Here is a 27,223-nt window from a genome sequence, read left to right on the forward strand (position 1 = left end):
ATCTGTGTGCTCCCAAACCCCAGATTCATTCATGTGTACTCATTTGGGATCCCTACATTGGACTGTCTTCTCCATATGCTTGTAAAGCCTGGGGTCAGCCCTGCTGGAACAGGATATTTCCCAGCCTTTGGGGGGGTATAAACACCTTGGATTTATCCCCTGTGATGATGAACCACCAGGGGTTCCCAAAAGCTTCCACTGGCAACTTTCCCCTTCTGGTCTGGAGCCCAGCTTCTTGCAGATGAATTTGTCAGGCTTGCAGGTATTAACACTGCAATCTAATGGGGTGGTGAGCCCAATTCTGGGAACTGCTCTGCTGTTTCTGGGTGTGGCTGTCACCTAATTGCCACCTGCTGTAGCTGTCACCCAGGTGGGGTTTGTCCTCTTTCCCATTGTGATAAATGAGCTATGAACTCCCAACAAGGGTATCCCTGGATGTAGGATATAATTCTATTCAAAGTTTGTATTTTATGATGATTTTCTTGCAGTGTCCTAAAGTTTGTTTCTGGAGGTGTGTCTCTCTTTATTTTTGCAGCCACTCATAAAAATCTGATCAATCCCTTGCTGTCCACTACAAGGAGTGTCAGGATGGAGTCAGAACACCTTATTTACAGAGAAAAGTGTTCCAAATCTCTTCTGGGAATAGGGGAAACCCCTGCAATTAAGGGCTGCTTTGCCTGTCCCCTGTGAGGAAGCTGTTTGGCACCACTGTGGTCACCCCCTCACCACTTAGGGGTATCCTTCAAGAGGGGGATCTATAATAAAACTTGACAAAATGGTGGAAATATGATCCACTCCTCAGTGTGATTAAGGCCAGCAGTCATTATGTGGAACATTTGCTCTTGCCTTGTATGCAGCTCTACACTACAGTGGAACTATTTATGGGCCTGGCTCCAATGGGATTTATGGAAAGCAAAATCCTCCCAGTGGATTCGATTACAGGCTGCCAACGCTGCAAATGCTGCAGCAAATTGCAACTGCTGCAAAATGAGCTTTCCACAAGGGCTGCCTGACACGTGTCCTGCTAGCAAGAAATTCCCCAGCCATGAGGAGATGGAGTTAAATGGCTCCTCACAGTCCTGTTCTTTTTTCCCTTCTTAAGGCTTACGAGTTGGTTTTGGTGCTGCCTCTGTGCCTTCTCCATTTCTGTCTGTCTTCCTTGACACAGAGCAAGCAGAGCAGGGTACTGTCACACCCATGGCCAGTCATTAGAGGGTCTATTGTACTTTTTTGGCCAAATTTGTTGTCTTTCACCCTCTGGGGAAAATGAAGGCATTGCAGGGCATCTGAGAGTGAAAATCTGAGTGTCCAGAAAAGAGGGTGGCAAAAACAAGTGGGTTTTGTCACTCTGAAGTTGAGGGATACATGAAAAAGAACTGTATTCTCTACTTTCCTTGCTGCTGGTACTCTTAGCATCCAGAATGTCCAAATACTGGGAATGGGGTTGTTCTTGGGAAGTCCTGGACTTCCTCCCTGTGAGCTGAAGGAGGGTTCAGGTTTCCTTGTGTTAAGGAAGGAAGGGTTCAGTTTCCTCGTGTTTCCTTGGTTTTGCCTTCCCCCTCACACTGCATTTTGCCTTCCCCTTGCTGTGCTGCTGTAAACTGGATTTGTGAAATGATCCACAGTAAATGCTGCCACCCTTGTTCCCCAAAAGTGGCAGCGTGGACACAAAACCAAGTGGGTGAATGAGGCAGGGAGAGAGGTAAAGCAGAAGTGTCTGCAGCAGAAGGGAGAGGCAGGGACCACCATGCTAAGGGTGACAGCTGGCTGGGGGAGCGCTTGAGAATACAAAGCTTTGTGGGTGAGGCAAAGCAGACTGTCTTGAATCAGCAGCTCTGTTGAGAATTGTTTTGTTCTGCTTTTCCCCAACAGCATTTGAGGGAGTGGGTTTGATACTGACCCAGGAAAAATCCTGCAGGATTCAAAGATACACCAGATCTCTCTGGGTCTCAGAGCTGCCATGCATTGTACCTACCCAGGAGACAGAGATCTTTGTGCTCATCCCCTGTTTGAAAGGGTAATTGTGCCAGTGGGGTGGCACGAGGCTGAAGGGCAATGCTCATCCCCAGACCCCAGATGTCATGTAGATGCCATGTTTGCAGTGGTGCCAGCAGCCTTTATGGGCTTGCAGGGCATTACCCAAGCCAAGCAGCATCACTCCTGCAGTAGCAGCATCCCTGATCCTTCCTCCAGAGCTGGGAAGGAGCTCTGAAGCCCAGCTGGTATGTTGTGATATACTGAAATCTTTGGCAAAGGCAGGGAGTGCAGGAGGAATGTAAATACATTTGTCCTAAAGGGAGAGTGCTGGTGTATCTGTTTCCAGTTCATGGGAAGGGGATGTTTGATGAGTGGCATCCTCACTCTTGGAAGAATTTGCTTGTTCTTTCAAAAAAAACCCAAACAAACCAACTCTCCCCCCGCCTCCCAACACAAACAAATACAAAAAGAAAAATGAAGCAACAAAAATTTACCTGTTAGATATTGCTGGGATCCAACCAAGACTTGCTTTTAAGGTCAGGCACAAGCTTATTAGCTATGTCTGAAATTTGACCAAACATTCAAAGTTAAATAATTCCCCTGACTCCTGTGTTCAGCTGTTGCAGAGGGGCTGGATCCTACACTGCCCTCAATCAGTTGCAGCTCCAGAACTGGCCCACATGAAGGTAAAAAATACCTTTTGCCAAGGTTATTGAACTGTGCTGGGTAAGTTGAGAGGCACAGCTATGGAGGTGCTGCACTATCCAGCTGTGACACTGAATTTGGGGTTTAAGTCTGTTGGCCTGGGCTTATCTGCTGCTTGCTGCATTAAGAGTGAGTTTGCATGGTAGCACTGCACGCCAGCTGTGCAGAGAGATCCCCCTGAAAACCTGAAACAAAGCACAGCCTGAGACCCTCCCACACTCCTAAGGCCCAATTCCTTGCCTTGTGCTTCTCTGCCCTCATGCACTGCTGAAGCAGGGGATTGCCTGGAAATTCCAAGGCAAGCAGCAGCTGAGGGAGACCAAGGTTGCTCTGATCAATCCCTTGCTGTCCACTACTGGGAGTGTCACATAGAGGTGGAACACCTCATTTACAGAGAAAACTGTTCCAAATCTCTTCTGGGAACTGGGGAAACCCCTGCAATTAAGGGCTGCTTTGCCTGTCTTCTGTGAGGAAGCTGTTTGGCACCACTATGCCAAACTCTGTACCAAAACTCTGCCCTGTTGGGCAGAGAGATAGCCCTGCAAGCCCATCTACAGGAGCCATTTCAGCTCTACCTAAGCTGGGCTTTTCCCTTGACAAATACCCCAGTGGTGAGCCTTGGTGCCCTTACACATATGTCCAGTTGGATTTTCTTGATGCTCTTGCCCTTCTGGGATGTCCCCAGTCCCTATGGCATTTAAGGGAAGGTATGTTTGGTGCAGCAGACTTCAAAGAGTGAAGGGCTGTGGAAAAGGGAGTGCTTGGCTCTCTATTCCCTGCAGGCTGGGAGTAATGCCTGTAAAACTGTGGGCTTGTGTAATGCCTGTAAAACTGATGTGAGGAGATAAAGTGTTGTCTGTAAAGGTGATGTGGGGAGATAAAATGTTGTCACCCAGTATGTGGAGTGCTTCCTTGATAACCTGAGCATGAGCTGTCCTGCACTATGGAGAGCTTGTGTGGCTTCAGGCAGGACTGGGAAAGATTTCCTAATAGTTTTTTTTCTTTTTCCCAGGGCTGTATATGACTCAGAGGCCGTGCGTTTCGGAAGGGCTTCCCTGATTGTCACACGTCTCATCCCACGCAGTACACAGACACAGCCTCTCCCGTGTGGGCTTTTCTGTGAGTGCCTTTCCCAGGAGCCGACCCCGAGCTGTCCCGAGGCAGGAGCGAGCAGCTGAGGAGCGCGGTGCGTGCCTGCAGTGACAGGGTGGCCGTGCTGTCAGGCTGCATTGCCACCTGCTGGGGACACCAGCGCCGTCTGCGAGGGGTCCCCTGCGGCATTCACATCCTCTGAACAGAGACATCATTCTCACTCCTAAGATTTTTCTTGGGGAAGGTAGTGAGAACCTCAGAGATGAGGGAAAACAATTCGTATCTCTGTTCACTACTCTTGTTGTTTGGCACACGTAGAATGTGCAAAGCTGTGTTTGACTGCCTGGAGACAGTCATGGGTTTTTCTTTAGTATAGTGTAGTATCTTTTTAGTATACAATTTAGTATATTATTAGTGTAATATAGCTTAATGAAACATTTGTTCAGCCTTTCTGAATCATGGAGCACATTATTCCCTGCACTGGGGTCACCCTGCATTGATAGTCCCCAGGCTAGCACCCTGCTGGGATGAGCCTGGCTGGGCTCCAACCTTTTTCCTCAGCTGCTTATTTTGAGCTGATCTGCTGCCTCTTGGTTTGTTGGAGTTTGTCTTCAGGCACTAATAATGTGAAAGTTGTAACTCAAGGGGGTTAAACTTCCTGGTTTGGGTACTGGCCTTCAGGTTTCTTTCATGGGTGCAGCCAAAGGAATGCAGGGGACACTTTGACCAAAAGACTTGGACATTCTGGGCAGGAACAGGTGAGGAACCTGTGTTGTTCTTCTCAATGTGAAAAAAAAAAAAGTAATATGTATTTAAAAAAAACCCAAAAACTTGCTAGAAATTATCTGTATGTGCTGGGAACCCACCTGGAGCAGGACCCAAGGGAACATGGAACCCAGCCATGTTCCCTTGGGTGTTGCCATCAAAGAACCCCACTCAGATTTGGCCAAGCTATTACAGTGAGGTGCAAAAACATGGATTAAAAAAATTAGGGGGAGTAAGAAAGATGAGACAGTGGTGCAGTGAGGTATGGCTGGATAACTCAGGTAAGCCAGCAGCTTTGGGCCCACTGGCTGCTTCTCCCAGAGCTGCTTTTGTGTACTGGATGTGGGACGTGCCACCCTTACTCTCCACCTGGCTCAGCTCCAAGCCTGTCAGGTAGAAAGTCTGTTCTGGGGCAGGGGGATGAGCTGGGGTTTGTGGAGGCTGAGATCTCCTCTGCAGTGCTTTTCCCTGTTCTGCTGTGCTTTTCCCCTATTAACTCTGGGAGAGCATCTGCCAAGACAAGCCAGCAGCCTGCTCCAAAGTGGTTTCAAAGGGTGCATGAAATCCCTGCAAGTGGTAGTTCATAAATGGATTTATCAGCTCAGTGAGTCTGACTGCTAAGGCTACAGGGGCTGAGGATACCTCATGGCACGATTTTTTGGCAAAAACTTTAAATTATGTTAGCCACTGATTTAGTGTCTGTGCTGGTAGCTGTTAGTGGGCATTTAAAAAGTTAATATGTAGGAATGAGAAATGAAGTAATTCAGGCAGACACAGCACTCTCTGTTGCTCTCTTGCACTGCCTCTATGTCACATCTTTGATAACTGAGGCTGCTGTCAGCTCCTGAGAGCTGAAACCACGCTGGGCCCCCAGGGGACATGCACACATACAGATGGCATTTGGTTAACAGTCCTTGGGATGGTTTTTATCTTGCTGATCACACTTGCATACACAGGAGGTGAACACAAACAGATGATAAAGCATTCAAAATATGTTTTTACTTGTTTCTTGGGAATATAGGTTATTTCATATGTTTTTTATTTTTTTTTATTTTTTTTTTTTTTAAACAGACCACCACCATGGACAAACACAACCAGCAACAAGTGTCAACTATCTACACTTCTGATAAAGTCACTCTCAGGTGGCTTGAAACAGGACCAGTTGAATTTTCAAACTTGGTCCTGCTCCCTCTCCTTGGCACAGAGGTGGGTGGAAGTGGGCAGCACCACCCCCAACCCCTGCATGAGAAAGGAAGGGTGACCAGAGAAACTGCACTATGCTGTTTTCTCATCCTCACCGCTTGACTCTCTTCCTCAAGACCTTTACCACCAACTTTAATAGAAACTATAGAAAACCAGGTTGTGTAGGACCTCAAGCTTGTGCTGGAGGGCAGGATCTCCTCTATCCATACAGCTTGGTCTTAAAGCCTCTGCTGCTGGACAGTCACAGCCTCCCTGAGGGGCCCTGCTCCTCCTTTAACTGAGCAGGAGGTGCCTTTTTAGGATCCACCTCTTCCCTTTGGTGGCCAGCCCTGCAAACAGGTGTATTTTGGTGCAACCAACAGTAACCTGCAGGACTCTGGTCTCCAATGGAAGCCACAGAGGGAGGATGCAGCCTTGGATGGAGATATCAGTGCAAAAGGATGCCCTGGGATGAAAGCACAGCCTGCAAGAGAAAGCCCAGGACTGGCTTTGATGGATTGGAGATGAGGGGAAAATGTGAAATATACTTAACACCCGAGGTGGGTGGAAGGCCACTGAGCCTCCAGGAGCTGCCAGCACAGCACAGCTGTTGTGGGATATGTTCATCTCTTCAGACATGAATCCTGGTCACAAAGCAGGAGGCAGAAATAACCCAGAGTTTGGTTGTTTCAGCATTTTTATTAGACAGTGCTCCACTCAACAGTTGTACACATGGCCCTGATGCTCCCCTGATCAGTGCACAAACCTTGGGACATCGTGCTCTCGTGCCACCATGACCCAGGCTGCACAAACCATCTCCTTTTACAGAACTGGTGCCCAGGAGAAACCCAGGCTCAGAGCAGTGTCCCTGCACTGCCAGCACACCAGCCAAGTTGGGAGCTAACTTCAAGTGCTGTTTGATTAGGCAACTCCTCCCTGCTTCCCAGTCACCTCCCCGTGCTGCTCAGTCCTGTGAGTGACAGGGGATGCCTGGTGCTGTGTCTACATGAGCCTGAGGCTCCTGACAGGGGTGCCCACCCTCAAGGAGATGAGCTTTTCTGCAATCCAGGCCGTCTTTTGATGGATTTTTGGAAAGGCAGCAGGAGTGTGGGCTTTGAGGAAACAAATCAGCCTTTGGGGGTTTCTGGTTTCTGCTCCTTGCCTACCCAGGAGGTTCTCATGGAGCTCCCTGTGCCACTGGGCTCAGCTGCCCTGCATTCAGGCACGTGTGAGTGTGACCCTGCCAGCTCTGGTGGTCCTGCTCTGTCACTGCTGGCCCAGCAGAGTGGCTGTGCTGCCCTGCTGTTTCTCCCCTGCCCTTCTGGGACTCGAGGCACTCAGCAGCTCAGCCCCTGAAAGATCAAAACCTGTGGCCACATTGGGCAGGCTGAGGAGCTGCTCTCAAACAGCACAAAGCTGTGTGGCTGCATCTGTAAACTTCCCTGAGCTCAGTGTGTATGCTCAGTGCTAAGAAAGTGATTTACAGAGCCAGGTCCCAAATTCCTGTGAACTGGTGCAGCATCAGCTAAGGATGGAAAAGCACATCTACTCCCTGCAAGTGCCTGACCTGCCTGACACATCAAAGCCAGTTAACCCAGTGCAGATTTTCCAGTTGGGTAGATGAGTGGTTGCAAATCAAACTACAACAAGCAGTAGCAAGGCAAACAAGAGACTCAAATGATCCAGGTTTGGGAAAGCTTATAAAAGAAAACATGTAAATAACATCTATACAGCTAATAGCTTAAACACTGTCAGAACTCAGTGGCATACATTTCCCTTGTTGCTGCTGGTGGGCACCTGGCACCACCTAATAAACAAATTTAAATAAAGACTGCAAAATAAACTCTCAAAGCTAACAAGAAGAGACCACAAAAGCAAGCATGCTTAGCTCACTTTTGGACTGGAGTCTGCCATTGGATGACCAGTGGAATAGCAATGTTTAATGTAAGAAGGCAGTGGATTACTTGTCTGTCACTGGAACAAATGCACAGAAGAGCTATACATAGCCTTTGCCTTTAGAGCAGGTAGGTGCAAACTCAGGACAAGCCTTTGGCATGTCAGTCCCAGCTCTGCCAGCTGCAATATGACATTAAAAATATACATAAGACTCCACAGTCCAGCACATTCACTTCACGTGGCACAGCCCAGATACTGAACCATCTGCTCTCTGGGTGCTCAGAAAGAAAACACTTGAAAACAACTTCCAGGGCAATAGTCTCAGTTTTCCATCTGTTGTTCTCCAAAGGCAGCTAAATTCCTGCAACTATTTGTTAGCACAAAAAGAAGTTAAATAGCCCAGGTTACATTCAATAGAAAACTTCTTCCCAGGAAATGGGATACAGGAAATAGCAAAACTCTGTAGCCAACAAAATACTGTACAGTTCTCCCTGCTCCCACCTGCAGCCCTGAGTTTTTAAAGGACACCAGCAAAATCTGCATTCTGTCTTTAAAACTAAACAATGTAATGAGATAACTAGAAATGTTAGAGAACTCAGCATGCCCCCAGGAGGATGGATTCACGTTCAGTTAGGCGAACAACGGTGAGTCTGGAAAAAGGAGAAAGCAGCCTTGAACTGCATTTCCAAGTGCAGAAGGACACAGGGCAGCAAACTGCCAAGCAGGATTCAGATTTAGAGTTCAAATGCAGGGAACTTGGCCTTGGTAGGCACCAGCAGGTCAGCAAGAAAGTAAATTGTTCCAGCCATTCCTGAGGATGAAAAAAACACAGTGTGCTTCAGAGAAATTCCCTTTGGGCACCATTTTTCTCAGTTATCCAGGGAGTGAATGAGTTATGAAGACAGGAGAAAAGGTCCTAAATATTTTTCAAGGTCTGAGCCCAGCTTTCCCAAGCAACTTTGGTACCTCAGTGTGGAAAAGCATTTTGAGGTTAATCAAACACTGAAAAACACCTGGCAAAATGCCATGGGTCCTTTCCCCACTCCACCTCCCTCCCTTCTGCTTTAGCCATCCACAAGTTAAACACTGGGCAGCTTTGTCAAACTCTGGTGCTTGAGACACTGCTGCCCAAGGTCCTGACTGATGGAACATCTGCTGTCCCTTGGCCTGCAGCAGCCCGGGGAGACCAGGGCTAGCTGGGGGCTGGCTCCTTCAGCAAGCACCTGCTGATGGCAGATCTGGGGGCAGCTGTTAGCAGGAGGCATAAAGTGCCACAGGAGCCACCAAGGCCCATAACAGCAGCTCCATTTGTTCCTCACCTTCAGAATCAAACTGGAACACTCGTGAAGGATTTCAATCCTTAAAAAGGTACAGAAAAGAGAGAAGCCAGGCTACAAATAACCAAAAGGAGCCATGAAAGAATTCTCCCTGAGATCTGTATGGAAATCTGGGAGGCCTAAGAGGACAAGATGCTCCAGCTAAGACATTATCCTCTGTTACAGGGAGACTGCTTCTGGGCAAGGGTAGAAAAAACTTTCTTGGGTTTTGGTGGGTACATTTCCTTTCCATCCCCTACACTGAGTTTTGCAAAGATTCCAGTGGAGCTTTCATTCTGTTTTCCTTGGTGCTAGAACAACTTAGATCCAGGAGCAAAACACAAGGCTAGAGACTGAGATTACCTTCAAAGAGAGAGAGAACAGCTTAGATCCAGGAGCAAAACACAAGGCTAGAGACTGAGATTACCTTCAAAGAGAGAGAATGGTGTGTCTGGAGTCCGGCACCCATGCTGCCCATAGCTTAAACACCACTCTGCAAACTGACAGAAGAGGTACAAAAAGTGTTCAAATTTGGTTAAAGGCAAGTCTTGAGAAGAAAATACGACCCCTTGTCCCCACACTACCCCTTGCAGAGCAAGGCTTCTGAGGGAAATCCCTTCTGTACAGGCTGTCAGACAGTGAGTGCACTGCTGAAGGACTACTCTGGTGCAGCTGGTCAAATCTAGCTGCGTATCTGCCCCACTAGAAATTGCATTTCAAAGGCAAAGGCAGTGATGTAGAAGGCAGAAGTGAATAAGGCCCTCTACTGCCTCCCACAGCCTTACCTTGCAGGCCCTGTAGAGGTATTTCATGCTCTGAGTGAGGTTGTACAGTGCCAGGAAGGCATAAGCATTGCCAGCTGTGCCATGGCACAGCCCGTAGCCTTTCTTCAGTAACCCATACTGCCAGATCACTTCTGCACACTGCAGGGCATCACTCAGGTACTGCTGCTCCCCAAAGACCTGTGGAGACAAGAAACAGTTGTCCTTGCTGAGGCAATGTCCACCAAACAAAGAGCATCCATGCCTGTGGGATGCAGAGGCCTGGGTGTCCTGCTGAAGTGACTGCCCTGTTTACTTTTTATGGAGGATATTTTTGATATCACGAGTGGGGATGTAACACCATTACTTCACACACAACTAGTTGTCACCATCTATCACCTGCAACAGGGCAGCCCACACAACTGATGGATATTTTCAGAAATATTTGTTTAAAAGATTAATTTCTGTATCAGAGGTTAGTGTGGGGTAATTTCACTGTAACAAGCCATCCTACTCCTAAGCAAAGGGGACGTTCCAGCATCTTCTCCAGAGGAAGTTTCACATGTAGGGGTCTCTGAAGGGTCTTTGCAAGGTTTCTGGTACCTTGTATGCCTGGAGAAGCATGTAGATCACACCTGGTGCTCCATGGCACCAGTGCACGAGGAGGTCTCTGGTGTCACCGATGCAGGGGGGGTAATTCCCAGATGGGAACTTCAGCTGGCACACATAGTCCACACTGGGCTTGACTGTGTTGTGCAGCTTCACTTGGCTCACTCCAAAGCCAGGCTAAGAGACAGAAAACATTTACATCAGGGAGAATTACCATTCTGTGTGTCCCTAAAAGACCCAAGGTCTGCCCAAAAGGTGGAAATGAAGTCAACCATGGCTACACTCTCTCTTGCTCCTTGTAAATTAAGAAATTTCTTTGCTTTGAGCTTTCACAGTTCAAAATTACCCACTCAGTCACTGGTTGTTCTGCCTTTTAGCAGGAACTTATTTCCAGTCCTACCCTTACATCCCACAAACAAAGACTGCTCCTAGCATGTCACCTGCCCCTCCTAAGCAAGAGACCTTGCTGCTGCTTTTCCTAAGATGAGCAGGAATAGCTTCAGGTACCCAGAGCTGAAGTAAAGCAATATCAGTCTAAGATCAGTATTAAGGATGATTCCTTGCACCTAGAGCATCTCAGCCCATAGCACAATTCTGAATTCTGAATCTTCACAGATGCTGCTGGGTGATTTCAAGAGGCTGACTTCACTGCTGACCTCAGCTGGAAGCAAGGCAGTGGCTTCAGTGTCCCAAAGACACTGCCCCACATGAAATCTGTGCAGTTCTAATTTCCCATGGCAGACTGCAATGAACACTCTCATCTAAGGAACACACTGTTCTCAGGCTGGTAACTGGAAAATGAAAAATCAATACTTGTGCTGTAAAGCCATTAGAGATAAAAGATGTTTTCCTCTCTGTATTTCACATTCTTGCTTCTTCCAAGGCTTTTTATGCATCATGCTTGGCTGATCCAGGCTCCTTTTACTTCATACAGCAGAGAAGCATAAAGCCCATGAGTATTTTATGGGAGACAAAATTATTTAAACAGCTACTTGGGAAGAAGCTCAGGGACTTGGTACAAATTTAGGCTCACAGCACATTGCTGTCTCCCCTGCTCCTAGCTTGCTATTCTGTGCTTCTGGGAAATAACCACCTTGCATCCCCCTCCTGCCAAATCTTCTAAATCTAATCTTCTTAAAAATCACCAACCACCTCTTCCTCTCTGAGCAACAGAAACGTTATATTCACAGGACTGCTACTGATCCTGTATATGGGCTTTAACTTTGACAGTCCTGAAGGAAAGCTCAAATGCTTGAAACCTGGTGCCTTCCTTTTCCACCTGCTCTCAGACTTATGTCTAATAAAAGATTACAGACTATTTCTAGACCAAAATAATTTGTGTTACTGATGGGTGCTCTTAATGCTTTAAAAATTCAATGTTATTTTTTGCTGTTATTTTTCTGAGTGCTTGAGCACTGTAAATAGATGCACAAAGGGACCCTCATAGGGGAATTATCACCCTCATTTTTTTTCAGAGCCAGAATAGGGAATATTGACAGAGCTCCAGTGAGTTGTGCAAAACAGTGAAAAAGCATCAAAGCAAATGGGTACTGCATCTCCCAGCCTCTTGTCTTGCTCTGCCTGCTTCAGGCACTGCAAAACTCAGTTGCTTTATCAAAGTCCCACATCTTTCACATTTAGAAGCAGGTTCTGCTTTGGATACAAAGGCATTTCCCACTTTCCTACTATGAGCACAATTTCTTTCAGCATGCTTTTCTTTCAGAGATTCTCACTCTGCTCCAAGTAACCACCTCAGAAAATGCAGGGAGGCAGCAGATACCAACAAATGTGAATAATGTAGAAGCAATTAAAATGAGGGGGAAACTCAGACCCAGCAGAGCTACAGGCCTCCACTGTGTGACACTGCTGGTTAATGCAGGTCACATTTCTCCACGGATCTCCAAGGTCAGAGATTCAATCTTAGATTTGAAGAAAACCTTTTAAATTGGAAATGCATGATAAACACATGGGTAAGTCCATCAGACAAGGTATCTTTCCCAGTTTGACATTACTAAGAGCCAATTCAAATGCTGTTCCTTGTTCAAAGAAATGTGAAACAGTGCTAAGGGCCCATCCCCTCATGTCTCTTACCTGCATGAGATAGTAGTAGATCCCAGCCAAACCATGGGCTGCTCCTACATAGTACTCCTGGTACCACTCAAACATCAGTGGGCTCTTTGCTGTGAAGTTCCTCTTTCTGGCTAAGTTCTCTCCTGAGGCTACAACTGCTTCACAAACCTGTGCAGGGATGGGAACAAATGTGGGTGAGGGAAATGTTGCTGCCCTGGACACAGCACAGTGAGTATTCTGGCACAGAACAAGATTTGTTTTTCTGCCCAAGCAGAGGGTGGAATGAAATGTATGCCAGTCCAGTACTGCCATGGATTTACATAGACAGCAGTGCTTTGTTTTTTTGGAAGAAAAGCAGGTATACCATGATGTGGTTTCTCCCTTATTGCCAGAGTTCTTTACATCTAGCATTGGTTTTTACCTGCCCCAAGATGAGTTATATGAGAAGAGACAGATAACAAAGCAGCAAAAGGCACAGTACCTGCTGGATGTGGCTCTGAGGGATCTTTTCCTCTCCGAAGTGCTTGTTCACAAATATCAGTGCAGAGAGATAGCCCATGCGCCCGTAGAGGAGCTCGTCTGGCACGCGGGGGTCAGCCTTGTGTAGGTGCAGCAAACTGCAATGGAACATTCCCATGGGGAACATGAGAGGGAAATGCACTCAAACATTGCACTCAAAGCCATGGAAACAAGCACTAAGGCTCAAGCTCAAAACCATGGTTTGTTCCTTATGCTGCTGTATCGGAAATCAAAGTGATCCCCGTGGCAGGGAGAAATGAGGAGGACTCCATAACATAAGAAGGCAAATTAATTATTTTATTATACTATATTATTCTATACTACATGACATTTCATCTAAATTGAATCTGCACAAGCACCCAACTCAACTCAACTGCCCAGAACCCAGTGACTGCCTGCTGACCAATAGTCTGGACACGCACTTGGCCCTGATAGAGCAAAGGAACAAAACCCCATCACTCGTGGGTCAGCCTTGTGTAGGTGCAGCAAACTGCAATGGAACATTCCCATGGGGAACATGAGAGGGAAATGCACTCAAACATTGCACTCAAAGCCATGGAAACAAGCACTAAGGCTGGAGCTCAAAACCATGGTTTGTTCCTTATGCTGCTGTATCAGAAAGCAAAGTGATCCCTGTGGCAGGGAAAAATGATGAGGAGGACTCCATAATATTAGAAGGCTAATTAATTACTTTATTGTACTATATTATTCTATACTGTATTACACTACATCTAAACTGAATCTGCACAAGCACCCAGCTCAACTCAACTGCCCAGAATCTAGTGACTGCCTGCTGACTGACAGTCTGGACATGTGCTTGGTCCTGACAGGCCAAGGGAACAAAACACCATCACTCTGGGTAAACAATCTCCATATTGCATTCTGCTTTGGCACAGCAAATGAGGTAAGAATTGTTTTGATAATTCTTTTCTCTGCTTTTCTCAGGTTCAGAGAATGTGAATCCCACACTGCTGTGCCCTAGGAGCTGTCAGGCCAGGCTCTGGCTCTCAGCCTTCCGCTGCATGAGGTGTGGAATCACTCCTTTCCTTCTGCCTTTTGTTTGGCTGATTGCTTCAGTCTGCTCTGCTCTTCACAATGCACTCATACTATGTGCTTGGGTTTCAGAGCACCAGCTTGGAAAGCTACAGGAGGGGGAAATCTGGGCTGAAAGAAATGGTCAGCATAAGCTGCTGCTCAGGAAAGGCTGCCCACCATTATCTCCTTGTGATGTTATTGGCAAGGGGGACACTCTGCCAAAAATCACCACTTTCAAATTATAGGGCTATCCTTTTAATTTGGCTGCCTAAGGAATATTTGAAAGTCAAACTAGTGCTAATGGTATGTGGAAAAAATCTCACCCCTAATGTTCTAAAGTCCTGATAGAGAAGCCTCTTCCTCTCCATGCCTACAAATAGCCTGGGCTATACTGCCAGGTGAGAAAGAGGTGTCTCCATGAGCTAAAAATGTAAGGGGTGGAGCTACAGATGTTGTTTAGTATCAAGCTGCTGTGGCACATGGAAGAAATATCCTCTAGGAAGAACTGAGCAGCAGTGAGGACACCTTAGCAAAGTGGGAGTGCTGTGGCTGGCTGAGGACAGCTTGTCTGGCACCAGGCTTTAGCCCACTAGTGCAGAGTGAGGTCTGCTGCAGTCAAGTATTTTCTTGCCACTTTTCTATTATGATATTGCCAAGCTGGTGATATTCCTGTAGTGTTAACAGAGACTGACAGCACTTCACACTGGTGCTTTGTACCCCCATTCACTCTTGATGCAATTTTTCCTTTGTTTTACCTCTCATCACACTTCCAGAAAGATTGGATATCCTTCCCTGTCAGGGCAGCAGGTAGCAGTGTGATTGGATTTGGCTTTATCTTTCTGTTCACCTGTAAGACAGCAATCTGAACAGTGCCATCACTTTTAAAATACCAGCAAAAGTGGCTTTAAGGCTATTCCCTGACTGTTTCCAGCTGTGAAACCAGCCAGGAAGAGCTTTCTGTGTGCTGAGCTTCCCTGCCTGTCTGGAGCAACTGGACCACTTTTTTTGTTCTTTGTGCATTACTGCTTTACCTCTAACTGCTTTTCCAGCTGGATCATCAGGAGAGGAAGCCTGCCAGGAGTTTCTGCTGTTTTTGAAACATGGTCATGCATTCAGAAAGAGATGCCTGGGATGCTGCTGGACTGACTGCAGGCAGAATGCATTTCTCAGGTGTGTGGGGAAAGTTGTGGTCTCTGAAACAATGAGCCACTCCTATTCACATTATCAGCCTATCACCTCAACTGTCAACAATCAGCAGTTTCTGGACAAAGGGAGATCAAGGCAGCTGTAGAGCAAAATGGGATTTTTGTACACCACTGGCTCTGAAAGCAAAGCTTTGACCTTCTGAATTGGTGGGAGGTGATAGGAAAAAGAGGGCTCCTAGAACATGGCTCACATTTTCACAGGCTCTTGGAAAATAGGCTGCCCTGAAACATTAGTGTCTCTAGAGCATAAAAGCACATTTTTTGGTCATGAACTCGTTTAGGAAAAAGCAAGCTTCTGTCTGTTCCACTGCAGGTAAAACCTGGCTGATGGATTCTCTCCACTGGCTCTGTAAAGATGAGGTGCTTTAAAAGATAGAGGACAAAATGCAGAGAGGCCCTTCTTCTCCACAGCTTTGATAAAAGTGCTCTTTCTGTGCACTTGCACTGCACAGCTTAGCAACTGCTCTGTAACTAAAGAGCATACTCAAAAACCATTTAAGAGTTTTGATCTAGGGAGCCACTTCTCAAAGAAATACTCTATTTTAAAGGAGCACAGTCAGGCTAACTGCTCTGGAAATTGGTGGCAGAGTAAGAACAGTAGAACTGTTCATTTGAGAAAGCCACATTTTTCTGTTTTCCTCTTGCAGATGTATGAAGAAACCAATTTCCAGTGTTCTGACATTATTACACCATTAGATGGCAGTGCAAAATTAATCACGAGATTCCATTCTGCCACCAACCCACAGGCAGAACAAGAGGGATATGGGGAAGGAGACCTCAGCAAGAAAACATTAATTAGGGATTGTTTTTACAACCTGGGACTTATGCACTGACCACAACTGACCAGTATTGTTTGACAGATTAATTCTCTTTCTGTTAACAAATATGTTAATCTTAGTGAGATTTTGCCACTCTGTCAAAGCAAAATCTAACCCAGAGATTATTACCAGACCAAAGAAAGAGTTCTGTCCTCAGACTGATTGTATCTGCATAAACCAGAAGTTATTCTTAGTTAAGGGAGTGGAACTTGGTGTCCAAACCATACAGACACCTCTGATTCCCACCTGTGGCTTTTTTTAATTGCTATTATACATCACTTTCTCAGGGCTGTTTAAGGGCAGTCAGTGCTCTGAAGCATCAGGGGTTTTGTCTTTCTTTGTGCTCATCAGGTAGGAGTGGAAACTTTCTACAGAGCTGTTTCTCACCTTCCTAAAACCCATCTCCCTTAACTGAGAAATGCTTGCAAATACATCTCCTTAACTATTTTCCTTCCTCTGCCACATGCTGATCTGTGCCTGCTTGTTTGTCCTTTTCTTGTCTTAAGTACCCAACAAAAATGCATCTGAAAACAGTCGAGGAAAGGCAGGAAATAGAAATAAATGAATCATAACCAGCTGCATTCTGCAGTTGAAAGGGATGCTGTCAATCTTAGGTTTAAGTCAAAGACAACTAATAAAGAGCAAATGGAAGCAAGTACCAAAATTAAATCTAATAATCTTACCACATTTTTCCTTTTCATCAAAATGACTGCAAAGCTAAATTAAAATGTTCTCAAAAACCACCAAACCCCACCTTCTGGGGTTTTTTTTCTTTTTAATTTTGGCACTTTTTTCTTCCTGTGTTTATCAGAATTATTTTTAAGATGGCAGTAGCAGCTGAACAATAGAGGCTTGCAGGCTGCCATGCAAACGTGTTTGTCCTTAAACCACCTCTTTCACCAGGGCAGGAAAAGTTTGTTCTGCCTCGCTAAGTTACTGAACTATCTCTCACACAAGACTGCAACAAAATGTCTTCACATTTGTCAGAGAGTGCCTCATCGAAGCCCAGAGCAGCTCTGTGAGCAAGAGGAAGGTCAGGACAGAGACATGAGCAAGGCTTTTACCGGATGATGCAGTCTTCTGCCTGCTTCTGGTTCTGCAGCTTGTGGTAGACAACAGCAGCCACTGCCAGGGGCCCAGCATCACCACACAGGAACGTGATGGATCTCCTGGTCAGGCACCTCAGGCTCTTCTTCACGTACTCATGGGCCACCTGAAGGTAGGCTGGGTCTCCATACACTTCAAACAGGTGCAAATACAGCAAAGCAATGCCTGCAGGAGGAACAGAAATGTTGCATCCATTAGAAATGTTTGCTGTGTTACTTCAGTGAAGCTGAAAGTCTGGCCTGGCCCTCATTTAGGGTATAAGCCTGACAGACAGGCTTCTCAGGGACATAACCCACAGCCTCCTTTCCTTGTGCCTTGCTGCTGCTTGTGAGTGGATGGCAGGTCAAGAGAACAGCAGGGTCTGACCCAGGAAGGCCTGGAGAACAGAATTGCATAAAATTTTATATACATTATATATAATTTATATACATTATATATATAATTTATATACATTATATATTAATTACATACAATTTTCATATACAATCACATATATATATCTAATATTGTATGTTTTCATTTACAATATACATACAATTTCATATACAATTATTTTATATACAATTACATACAATTTTCATTTACAATTACATATATATATCTAATATTGTATGTTTTCATTTACAATACACATATAATTTCATATACAATTATTTTATATACAATTACATACAATTTTCATATACAATTACATATATATATCTAATATTGTATGTTTTCATATACAATAGACATACAATTTCATCTGCAATTATTTTATATCAAATTACATGCAATTTTCATAGCAAGGAGCAAAAGGTGAGGCCTAGACAAACCCACCTAAATCCATACACTGTACCTGTGACTTTTGCTCAACAGTGAAAGGGGAAAAAAGTCATCTTTGGGCAGATGGTACTTGTGACATAGCAGAACTGAGCTGTCACCCTCTCTATTTTTTCCCCATGGTCAGGGGGTAAGGGGTGGGGTCACTTAGCTTGGATTGGATTTTTTAAAAAAGTGACACACCATCAGCACTGAGAAACAGAATCCTTAGGACATCCAGACATAATACTCAACTCTTTTTAAAACTTTCCTTTTATTATTCTTTTTTAATTCCTTTCCACTGGGAAGCATCAGCAAGGTTGTTGCAGTTCCCTGGACATAATCTCCTGCTGTTGAGCATGTCCCAAGCCCTAAAGCAAGAACTGGTGCATCCTAGGAAAAAGGGGACTGCCCAATTCTCCTCTGCAGCAATCACTCATGGGATCAGCCCCTGTTTGAAACACAAACAGCTGCCTGGAGTACTGCAACAGGCTGCATGGTCCTCACTAGAGGTTTCCAATGGACTGGCCAGCTACAGAAACAGTTCTGCTACTGAGCAGTCACATCAATTGCTGTCCTTTGCCTCTGTGTGCCTTGTCTTCAGCCAGCTCTTGAAGCTTTCAGTAGGTGAATGAGGAGCTCAGTAAGTCTGTGCCTGACAGGTCTGTCACACTTGAACCCTCCTTCTGATCTGGGAGCCATCCTCAAACCTGCACTGAAGAAAGCTACTGGCCTACATCACTTTGAGAAGAGCTTATTTCTCCCCTTAACAAGAACCATTTCTAAGAAGACTCAGGTTCTGCATTAAGCCTAAATTAACAGAGCCAATCTCTGCAGATTTTGATGTGTTAAGGTCAAGGGGGCAAGCGTGCTGCAGAATTACAGCCCAAGGTACTGAGGACAATTTCAAACTTGGATAATTTTCTCATTTTGCATGGGTAATCTCCAAAGCTTCATGTTACAGACAATTCAATTCCACATGTACATTATGTATAAAATTTCCATTTCCTGCTGAAGCTAATAACCTTGTTCTCTCTCTAAGCAATTTAGTGCTGGCAATTCTAGAGAGAGCTCAGCTGTACAGTGCCATCACTCAAGTCTGTAAGGATGTGGATATGAAGCCCTTCTTTAAAGGGGAACCCTCCTTTTCCAGCTAGAAAATGTCAAGTGACTCTTCTTGATTTATTTAGTACCTAGCACATCTTCTAGACTCTTATTAGCCTGATAGCTGTCTGAGCACAACTTGCACTCTTGACTTATCTGCTTTAATACAGAACTTTTAGCTTTGTAAGTAGTTTCTATTCCCACTGCCATCATATCACCCTAATTATGCACATAAGTATCCTGCCAAGACCACTGCAGGGATTGAATTCTTAGAAGGTAAATCTCACCATTGTTTTCCTCTGATTTCTTTGCCTCTCCTCTTTTATAACATTTCTCACCCCTTATCCTCTCAAGCCCAAGCATCTTTGGAAAGACTCCAAAAAACCACTGACCTGTACTAAAGGATGAAGTTGCTTCCCCAAAACATTCACTTTTTATTTAAAACTGAAAGGTCTTATAAACTGCATCTAAGGCCAGTTTTCTCAATTCATTCCTGTTGTCATTTGATACTGGCAATACTCCAGGTACCCATGAAAGCTGTTTGTTGTTAACTCTCTTCTGTTACAGTTGGGCAGAGGAGAGGGGAAAAAAATTAACAAAGGACTCATGGGATGAGATAAGGATTGGGAGAAAAAAACACTCTAAGGGCAAAACAGATTCAAATTTAAAGGTATAAAGTAAATTTATTATTAACAGAGTCAGAGGAGGATAATGAGAAGCAAAATAAGCCTTTAAAATACTTCTTTCACCCCCAGGCTCTCCCTCCTTCCCACTGACAGCACAGGGAGACAGGACATGAGAATTTTGGTCTGTTCATCACTCAAGATCTTCTTCTGTTAATTCAGAGAAAGGAGCCCTTTCTCAGCTAGGCTGTGGGGTCCCTCCCATGGGAGACAGCCATTCCAAAACTGCTGTGGCATGGGTCACTTGTCCATGGGCTACAGTCTTTTAAGGACAGGCTGCTCTAGTCTGGAAGCAAGGGCCCTGTCTCTGTCTGCCTCTGGAAGCAGGAGCCCTCTCGCTCTACTTGGGTCTCGCACTGGATCACAGCTTGCTCTGGCATCCACCCACTCCAGCGTGAGCACTTCTCCCAAGGGCTGTGAGTGGATCTCTGCATTCCCTGTGAACTTCATGCATTACAGGGGCACAGCTGCTTCACCACAGCCTGCAGAGGAACCTTGCCTCTGGTGCTTGGAGAACCTTCTCCCCCTCTTTCTTTCCACTGACCATGTTTGCGCCCACATGTCCTCACTTCCTCCTCCTTTCTGACTACTGCTACTTGTAGTACCACTGTCAACAACTCCCACCAATTCAAAGACTCCTGTAGCAGGATCCTGTAGCACTGAGAAGTTGATCTCACCTAGGCTCCATGCCAGGGAATTGCCCATCCTGTTTCCACTGCTGGCCAGGCAGCCACAACACCATCTCATGGGCAGCAGCAGCTGCAGCAGTGCTGGTGCTGTTTAATGCCTCTCCTCATGTGGAGAGGTGTTAAAAAATAAAATTAAGGTGTGCAGGCCCCACAGGGACATAAGGTGTGATCTGCAGTCTCTCTGTTTGGCTCATGTCTCTGTACATGTGGGGTGCCAGGAAGGAGAAGCTGCCACCCCAGCCCTGCCCTTTCAGCCATAGTGCATTGCCACAGGCTGAGCCAGCATGGCAGCAGCCACAGTGCCTCCCCACCCTTGGGGAATAAACTGCCTGTGCTCTGTTTTCATTTTCTTCTTAACTATGTCATCACAGAGGAGTTAGCAGCCTCTGTAACTGAGCCAGCAGCAGGTCCATCTTCAGAGCCATCAGAGATTGGCTCTGTAGAACATGGTAGAAGCTTCTAGCAGCTTCTCACAGAAGGTACCCCTGTGGCCCTCCCTTGCTACCATAAACCAGGCCACGCCAAATCAACAAAATCCATCAAGGAACTCCTTCCTCCCAAACTGATCAGAAGGGCACAAGCAGTGCTGCCCTCAGCTTGCTGGTCCCTCTGCTGGCACCTGTGAGCCCCATAGGGGACAAGGCAGCAGAGGAGGGCAGGCACAAGCATGAAGAGGCAAAGTTGATGGATGTATTTAGAGGGATACAAAACAGTCACCTGGGTGGGGATATCTGGTATTAACCTGTGTGCCAAGGTGCAGGCAGAGCATTTCAGAGGCAGTGCAGGTCAGAGGGAAGAGTATCCAGGCAGTGAACTTGGTTCAGTTAAGGCAGTGTTGCTCTGCCTTCCACAGCTCTGCTCGCTCCCTCTCCAATGCCCTCCTCACCCCAACTGACTGGGTAGGTTTGGGACTGACTGGTGTTTGTCTGGCATGCTTTAAGTGGTATACAAACACAGCATCACCAGACACATGCAGCTAGGCAAGTTGTGGATCTGCTCCAATTCTCTGTGACCTGGAGGTCTGATGTTCAGTGTTCCACTTGGAAATGTGACCCAATTTTGTGACCTCTGACTGTTTCCACTCAGAACTACCATCCAGTGGCCTGCTACTGCCAAAGATGCCTGGGCTTTGTCCTGTTGATTGTTTACTATTGGACCTTTTTCTCTGTAGTTTCTCAGATGTCCAATTTTTTTTTGCTTCTAGCCCCTGAGCAGAGCTGAAGGAGATGGGGAATGCACCAGGGAGTCCTTGATGGTACAGGGCTGCACAGAACATGTGCTGCTGAGAGACCAACAGGGCTCTGCTGACTCAAACAGCCACTCCAGCATGCAGAAAGCCAGTACACAGGAGCTGAGTGTCCATGCCTGAGATGCCTGCTCACTGCAGGGAATCAGGAGGCCAAAGTCAATCCTGTGTGCCTCAAAAAGCCTGCTTAGTCAACACCTTCAGAAGGACAGTGAACAGCACTTCTCTCCTCTCACCCTCCTGCAGGGTAGGTGCAGAGGTAGGTACTACTTTGCATTAGAGATTTCTTTAGAGTGAGGCAGTGGAGTTACAGACAATTGTGCCAGTTGTGCCAGAGTTACAGCCAGCTTGTGCTGATGCCCTGACTTCAGCAACCATTGCCTTCAACAGAGCAGGCACTGCTGGAAATACCAGGGAAGGTCCTGCTTGTGAGCTGAAGCTCTGCAGTAGGCAGAAATGTGAGCTAAAGCTCTGCAGTAGGCAGAAAGAGAATCTCATCCACATGATCATTCTGTTGATCAAAGAGAGGCTGTGCCTCAACTTCTCTGCAAGTTTAGACTTGCTCTTTTGTTGGCCTGCAAGCAGTTTGCTTTGCAAGCAAGTTATGCCCTTAGACTGTTCTGAACATGCCTCCTTGCCCAGCAGGAGCTGAGCTGTGCTTCTTCTACCAAGGAAAGGAGGTTACCATAAGAGGATATTTTGTTCCAAACCAACCACCTAGAGTTATAAAGATCTCAGAGATCTTGCATTGACCCAGGGCAGTAAATCAGCCAACAGCCTCAAAGCAGGATGTCAAACACAGAGGGAGAAGCAGAATCCTATCTCTGCACAGTGATGAAGCCTGATGGTTTCTGGTGAGACAGCTGATGCCATTTTATTAAGCCAGGCATGGGGTAAAAGAGCATGGATGGCCCAGCTTTATTGCCCAGCTCAAAGGATAATTAGCATCTCTCCTGGTGCAGACACATGGGATGCTCCTTGCACTCCTACCTGCATGCAACAGTGAGACACCTCTGGAAGTCCATGTTCAGAACTGGCTGGGGAGTCAGTTTGCAGCTTCTCTTCTGACTGCATGATTGATCATCCAGGATGCCTAAGCATTTATCCTGCCTTAAAACCTGGGTAACAGAGCTTCTTCTGGTAAACTTTTTGCCCCATCACAAAATCCTACAACAGGTTAGGTTAGCAGGGATCAGTGGTGATCTGCTCCAACCCTCTGAAAGGAAGGTCAGCCTCAAATTTGCATGCCATTGCTCTGGGCCTTGTCCAGTCAAACACTGACTATCTCCAAGAACAGAAAATTCACAAAAAACTACCTGCCAAGCATTTGGCAGCAATGTGGTTTATGTGAGTGACCCAAGGCACTCTATTATCTCTGAGCAAATGCATCCTCACTTTCTCTGGTTCTATAGGGATTATCTGAGGATTTACATTTTTCTGAACAGGACTAAAAAGGACGTAAGTTCTCTGGGTTCTGAGGTTAAAATGAACATATTGCACTAAAGTGAATGAAAAGTGTTTTTCCAGAAGTTTTCCTGAACTGGTTCAGTTGTAATTTCATTTTCACATGGCTTTCCTTTCAAAAGACAACTAAGCCCTGCTCCTTGTCCCTACGTGCCAATGGCCAGCCAAAAGCTATGGATGGGGCAGGCCAGCTGAACTCACTGGGCAGTTTCAGAGGCCCTCTGTGACTAAGACATTGCCAGAGAAGTGGATGCTTGCATGGAAAACAAATTCCAAGTGAACCACCAGAGTGTGGAGGAAGGTGAATCTCTCCCTTACATACCTCGTCACCCTGGAAGGATGCAACAGACCAGTAAGCACTGGACTCAGGAGCATCCTGCCTTCTGCAGTCACCTGTGACAGGAGTGAATTCCTTCCACTCCCTTTCCATCAGCTGTGCTCCCAGTCAAGACAGTTTTTGGAGCAAGGCCTTTTGCATTACCACAAATACCAAAAGGCATCCAGGTTTCCCTCAGCATCCTCAGGCTAACCTGGAAATGGATGAGGCTGCTGTGCTTCTACCAGATCTGCTTCTGCCTCAGAATTAGCTTAGAGCAGCTTAGCTTCCCTCAGTCAACACCATGATACCAGTGAAACAGATTAGGGAAAAACCTCTTCCAGCAGCCTCCCGAAACTGATGAAAAGCCAAAGCAGAACACAACAGCTGAGGCTGGTCTGTACCCAGGCACGTACCAGGAGCTGCCTATGGGGCCCTGATCTCTATGGGGAACTGAATGAGAATGTAACAAGCTGATTCAAATATGTTTTGAGGGCATTCAGCCATACACTGGATAATCTCGATCCAAAGTGTGTTTCACTGCCTCTGAGCTGAAAACCTGAGTTCTTCCTTCCCTCTGCTCCAACTTCACGTGCCAAGAAGCCGTGGCTTCCCTGGCACAGCGCACGCTGGGGGAACAGGGCTCTGTCAAGTGTGGTGGGAAAGAAAGGAGCCCCTAAGTAAAATGCCAGCATATGCTGTGCATTACTGAGTGCAGTGTAGTACACTCAAGCACGTTACATCTCACAGAGTCTGTGCCAAGAGAGCCATATTTCAAATCTCCCTTATTAGCGGCCACGAGAGTGAGGGCTGATTTCAGACTGCTGGGCAATGATTCACATGAGGAGATACTCAACAAGCCTTTCCTACACAAGCAATTACAGGAAAAAGCTGCTGTCTTGGCCCAATTAATTGTGTCTCTGGAAACCAGCTCTGAATAAATTAATATAGCTAGAATTGGAAAGGAAGGTAGGGTGACAAAGTTATAGTGTGACATCTGCAAACTTCACCACGCTGGCTGTGACTTCCAGGAAATCTGCCCATGGATTTTTTCCTATTAGCCAAGGCAAGAAGGCTGTGTGCCCATTGAGGAATGATCTCTGGGAAGAAAAGAGAAGAATCCCTCTTGAGAAACTGCCTTCCAAGTGAAAACAATCTGAAATCCTGAACCAGATTTCTCAGCCACTGTTTCATAACTGCAGTCACTTTCCAACACGAAGTACCTTAGGACCACCTTCAGAAAAGGAACATGGCCTCTGGGGAAAAGTGTTTTCCTTCTCCCCAAGAGTACTCCTAACATCTACTATCCTCCTGCTTTGTCTCCTGAATTTTCTGCAATCATGACTGAAGACCACCTTTACCATAGCAGTGCTTCTCATCAGAGGGGACCCCAGGGCAGGGTCACACAGACTGGAAAACCGAACATGTCTGCCAAGGTGGAATCAGCCAGCACTCAGCAGAAATGTATAAATTCACTGGCAGCAGCAGCAGAGTGCTGCCAAGACAGCAGCTGATGAAATCAATGTTCTCCCACGCTGGAATTTAATACTGGCATCCTAGCATTTCTTATGAACTGCTCTTCAGTGCTCTCAGTGCCTGTCTGCCTTACTAAAATTTTGAAGCAGGCATTTCTAGCACTGCTGTCATCAAGCTGCAACGTTAGTTTAGCACCAACACACTGAACACCACTCTCATAAGCAAACTGTTGGCATTAAGTTCCACAGCACCCACACACAAGCCAGCCACACCCAGATTGTACTGTAGAAAGTTGCCATTTATGATTGCAGTATACTGCAAAAAAGAAAAGCAGCAGCATCAAAAAAATCTTGCAGCAAGCATCAGATTGATTTCAACTATCCTAGGGTCCCTGAATAGGGCCTGGCACAGCACAGAAGGCAGCAGAGATGTGAAAGCACACAGCAGCAGCTGAAGTTGGGGCACAGAGAAAGGTGTGTCCTCCTTAGCACCAGTAGGTAGAAACAGAGAGGCAAAGGCAGGGCACACTTCCAAGGAAGGAAAACCAGGTTGAAAATGCAGAATAGGAGAAAGGCAAGCTCCTAGAAGCTTTGCAAACAAGTTGGTACAAGGAAGGCTTCCACACTTTGTTATACTCACATTAGTATTTCTGCTCCTTCTGGCAGGCACTGGAGCAAAGCCAGCGCTCCCTAAGTGGAGTGGCACTACCTGGGGAATAGGAATGGAGCAATCTTCCAATCAGACAAGGTCATCAGATAAATTACAGCTCCAATAGAAAAGACAGACATTATCTCAGGCCATTAAGCTCATTGCTGCCAGATGCAAGGGCTCCTTGCAGGTAAATGACTTACCGTGTACACCTGCCTACTTCATGGGGCAGTGGATGGAGCACTGGTTTTGTTGTCATCATCCCCACCATGGCTAGATTTGGAACACGTCCCTTTGCAGGCTGCCATGCTTACACTCAAACAACTGCTGGCCTTCTCCGTGGTGTTATGTCCAGCACTATTAATCCTGCCCTGTGACACTGTGGCCTTTACTCTGCAGCATGAAACCTGCCTCAAAAACGGGGAGTCTAGAGAAAGACTTGTTCTCTTGTTCTAATGGACTAAACCACGCAGAACAAGTGCCATTCTTGACCTGGATCTACCGTGACCATTCCAATGGCCAAACCCCACGGTCTGCCAGGAGCTGATCTAGAGGTGAGCTCCAGGGAGCTGCTGCTCCATGGGACCGACCCTACCTGTCCAGCCAGTGTACGCCGTGCAGTCATGCGGGTCGGCGGACTTGAGGCCCTTCTCCATCTGCTGCAGTAGCTCCCTGATTTTGTTATTCAGCCGCTGCGTGAATTCGGGGGTCAGCTGTGGAGAGAAAACCCACCAAACATGAAGGCAACGCGGGTGGGCATCGGTACACGGGGTATCCCTGGGGAACCGCGTTTGGAACCAGACAGGTGTCAGCTCTACACGGCCTGGGGGCAGATGCCGGGGCAGAGCCGCCTCACCCCAGCCCCGCTCACCCGCCCGGCCGCGTCGAAGTAGCTGGTGGCCAAGGACTTGTCATAGTCCGCGTAGGGGTTCGGCAGTGCCCGCTGCGCCATCATAGTGCCGCTCTGCTCGGCTCGGCTCGGCTCGGCTCGGCTCTGCTCGGCCAGGCCCGCCCCGGCTCCGCCCCGGAAGGCGCCGCTGCCGCCGCTCGCCCCTTCCCGTGCCAGGGGCGGGCTCGGGGCCCGCGGCTGCTGCCGCCCGTGCTGAGGGGGCCGGGGGTGTTGTCTTCTCGATCCTGTGGGGGTGAGGGCCTGTTGCAGCAGGCTGTGTCTGCTGTAGAGAACCCTGTGGAGCTCAGGTCCCTTGCAGCTGACCATGCAGCTGATCATCGAGGGGCCGGCTGCAGCTGGCTCTGTGGGGCTAAGGTCGCTCTGCTGCTGGGTCTGTGTGCTTTAGGCAGCCCTTTGGAGTATAAGGTCGCTCGCAGCTGGCCTTTTTGGGGCTTAGGGACACTGTAGGGCTGAGGGTAATTGTCACTGTCTGGCTTAGGGAGCCCTGTGAGATTTTGGGCCCCTTACAGGTGGCCCTGTGGGGTTTAAGTCTGATGTGGGGCATCCTGTGGGGTTTGGTCCAGCTGGCTGTGTGGAGCTTGCAGACCCTCTGGGATTAGGGGCCCCTCACACCAGCCTGGAGTGCATGGGCACCACATGAGTTTGGTGTTGGTGCAGGTGCTGACAGAGGGTCGACCCAAAGAGAATGTGCTGAGTCCTGCAGCCCCCAGCAGGATTTCCTCACTTGGGGTAGGACCCAGCCTGGATGGGGGACAGGGGCTCTTTGCTGTCCCTTGCTGAGCTGCCGCATCTCACCCATGCTGGCTGAGCTACATCTTCCTCATGAAGA

At 46.9% G+C, this 27,223-nt stretch overlaps 1 protein-coding gene across 1 annotated transcript; it reads right to left on the bottom strand.

The window, feature by feature from the left end:
* Positions 1 to 6,400: 6,400 nt before the first annotated feature.
* LANCL1 (LanC like glutathione S-transferase 1) lies at positions 6,401 to 26,487 on the bottom strand. Its single transcript, XM_063162642.1, has 9 exons — positions 26,356 to 26,487; positions 26,080 to 26,197; positions 17,015 to 17,222; positions 12,855 to 12,990; positions 12,395 to 12,541; positions 10,298 to 10,480; positions 9,719 to 9,895; positions 9,361 to 9,433; positions 6,401 to 8,428 (listed from the first exon to the last, which is right to left on the bottom strand). Exons 1-9 carry the CDS (start codon positions 26,437 to 26,439, stop codon positions 8,352 to 8,354), a joined length of 1,203 nt encoding a protein of 400 aa, XP_063018712.1. The 5' UTR covers positions 26,440 to 26,487; the 3' UTR covers positions 6,401 to 8,351.
* Between the last annotated feature and the right edge of the window lie 736 nt (positions 26,488 to 27,223).

Source organism: Melospiza melodia, chromosome 8, assembly GCF_035770615.1.
Source record: "Melospiza melodia melodia isolate bMelMel2 chromosome 8, bMelMel2.pri, whole genome shotgun sequence".
Classification (NCBI taxonomy): Eukaryota; Metazoa; Chordata; class Aves; order Passeriformes; family Passerellidae; genus Melospiza; species Melospiza melodia.

What these genes read in the sequence shown, in the direction of transcription:
- LANCL1 (XM_063162642.1), bottom strand. Translation starts at nt 26,439, where the DNA reads ATGATGGCGCAGCGGGCACTGCCGAACCCCTACGCGGACTATGACAAG. An exon ending in GGCGTACACTGGCTGGACAG is followed by an intron (nt 17,223 to 26,079) that starts GTAGGGTCGGTC and finishes TTCCTCCTGCAG; the next exon opens with GCATTGCTTTGCTGTATTTG. An exon ending in CTCAGAGCCACATCCAGCAG is followed by an intron (nt 12,542 to 12,854) that starts GTACTGTGCCTT and finishes ATCCCTGCACAG; the next exon opens with GTTTGTGAAGCAGTTGTAGC.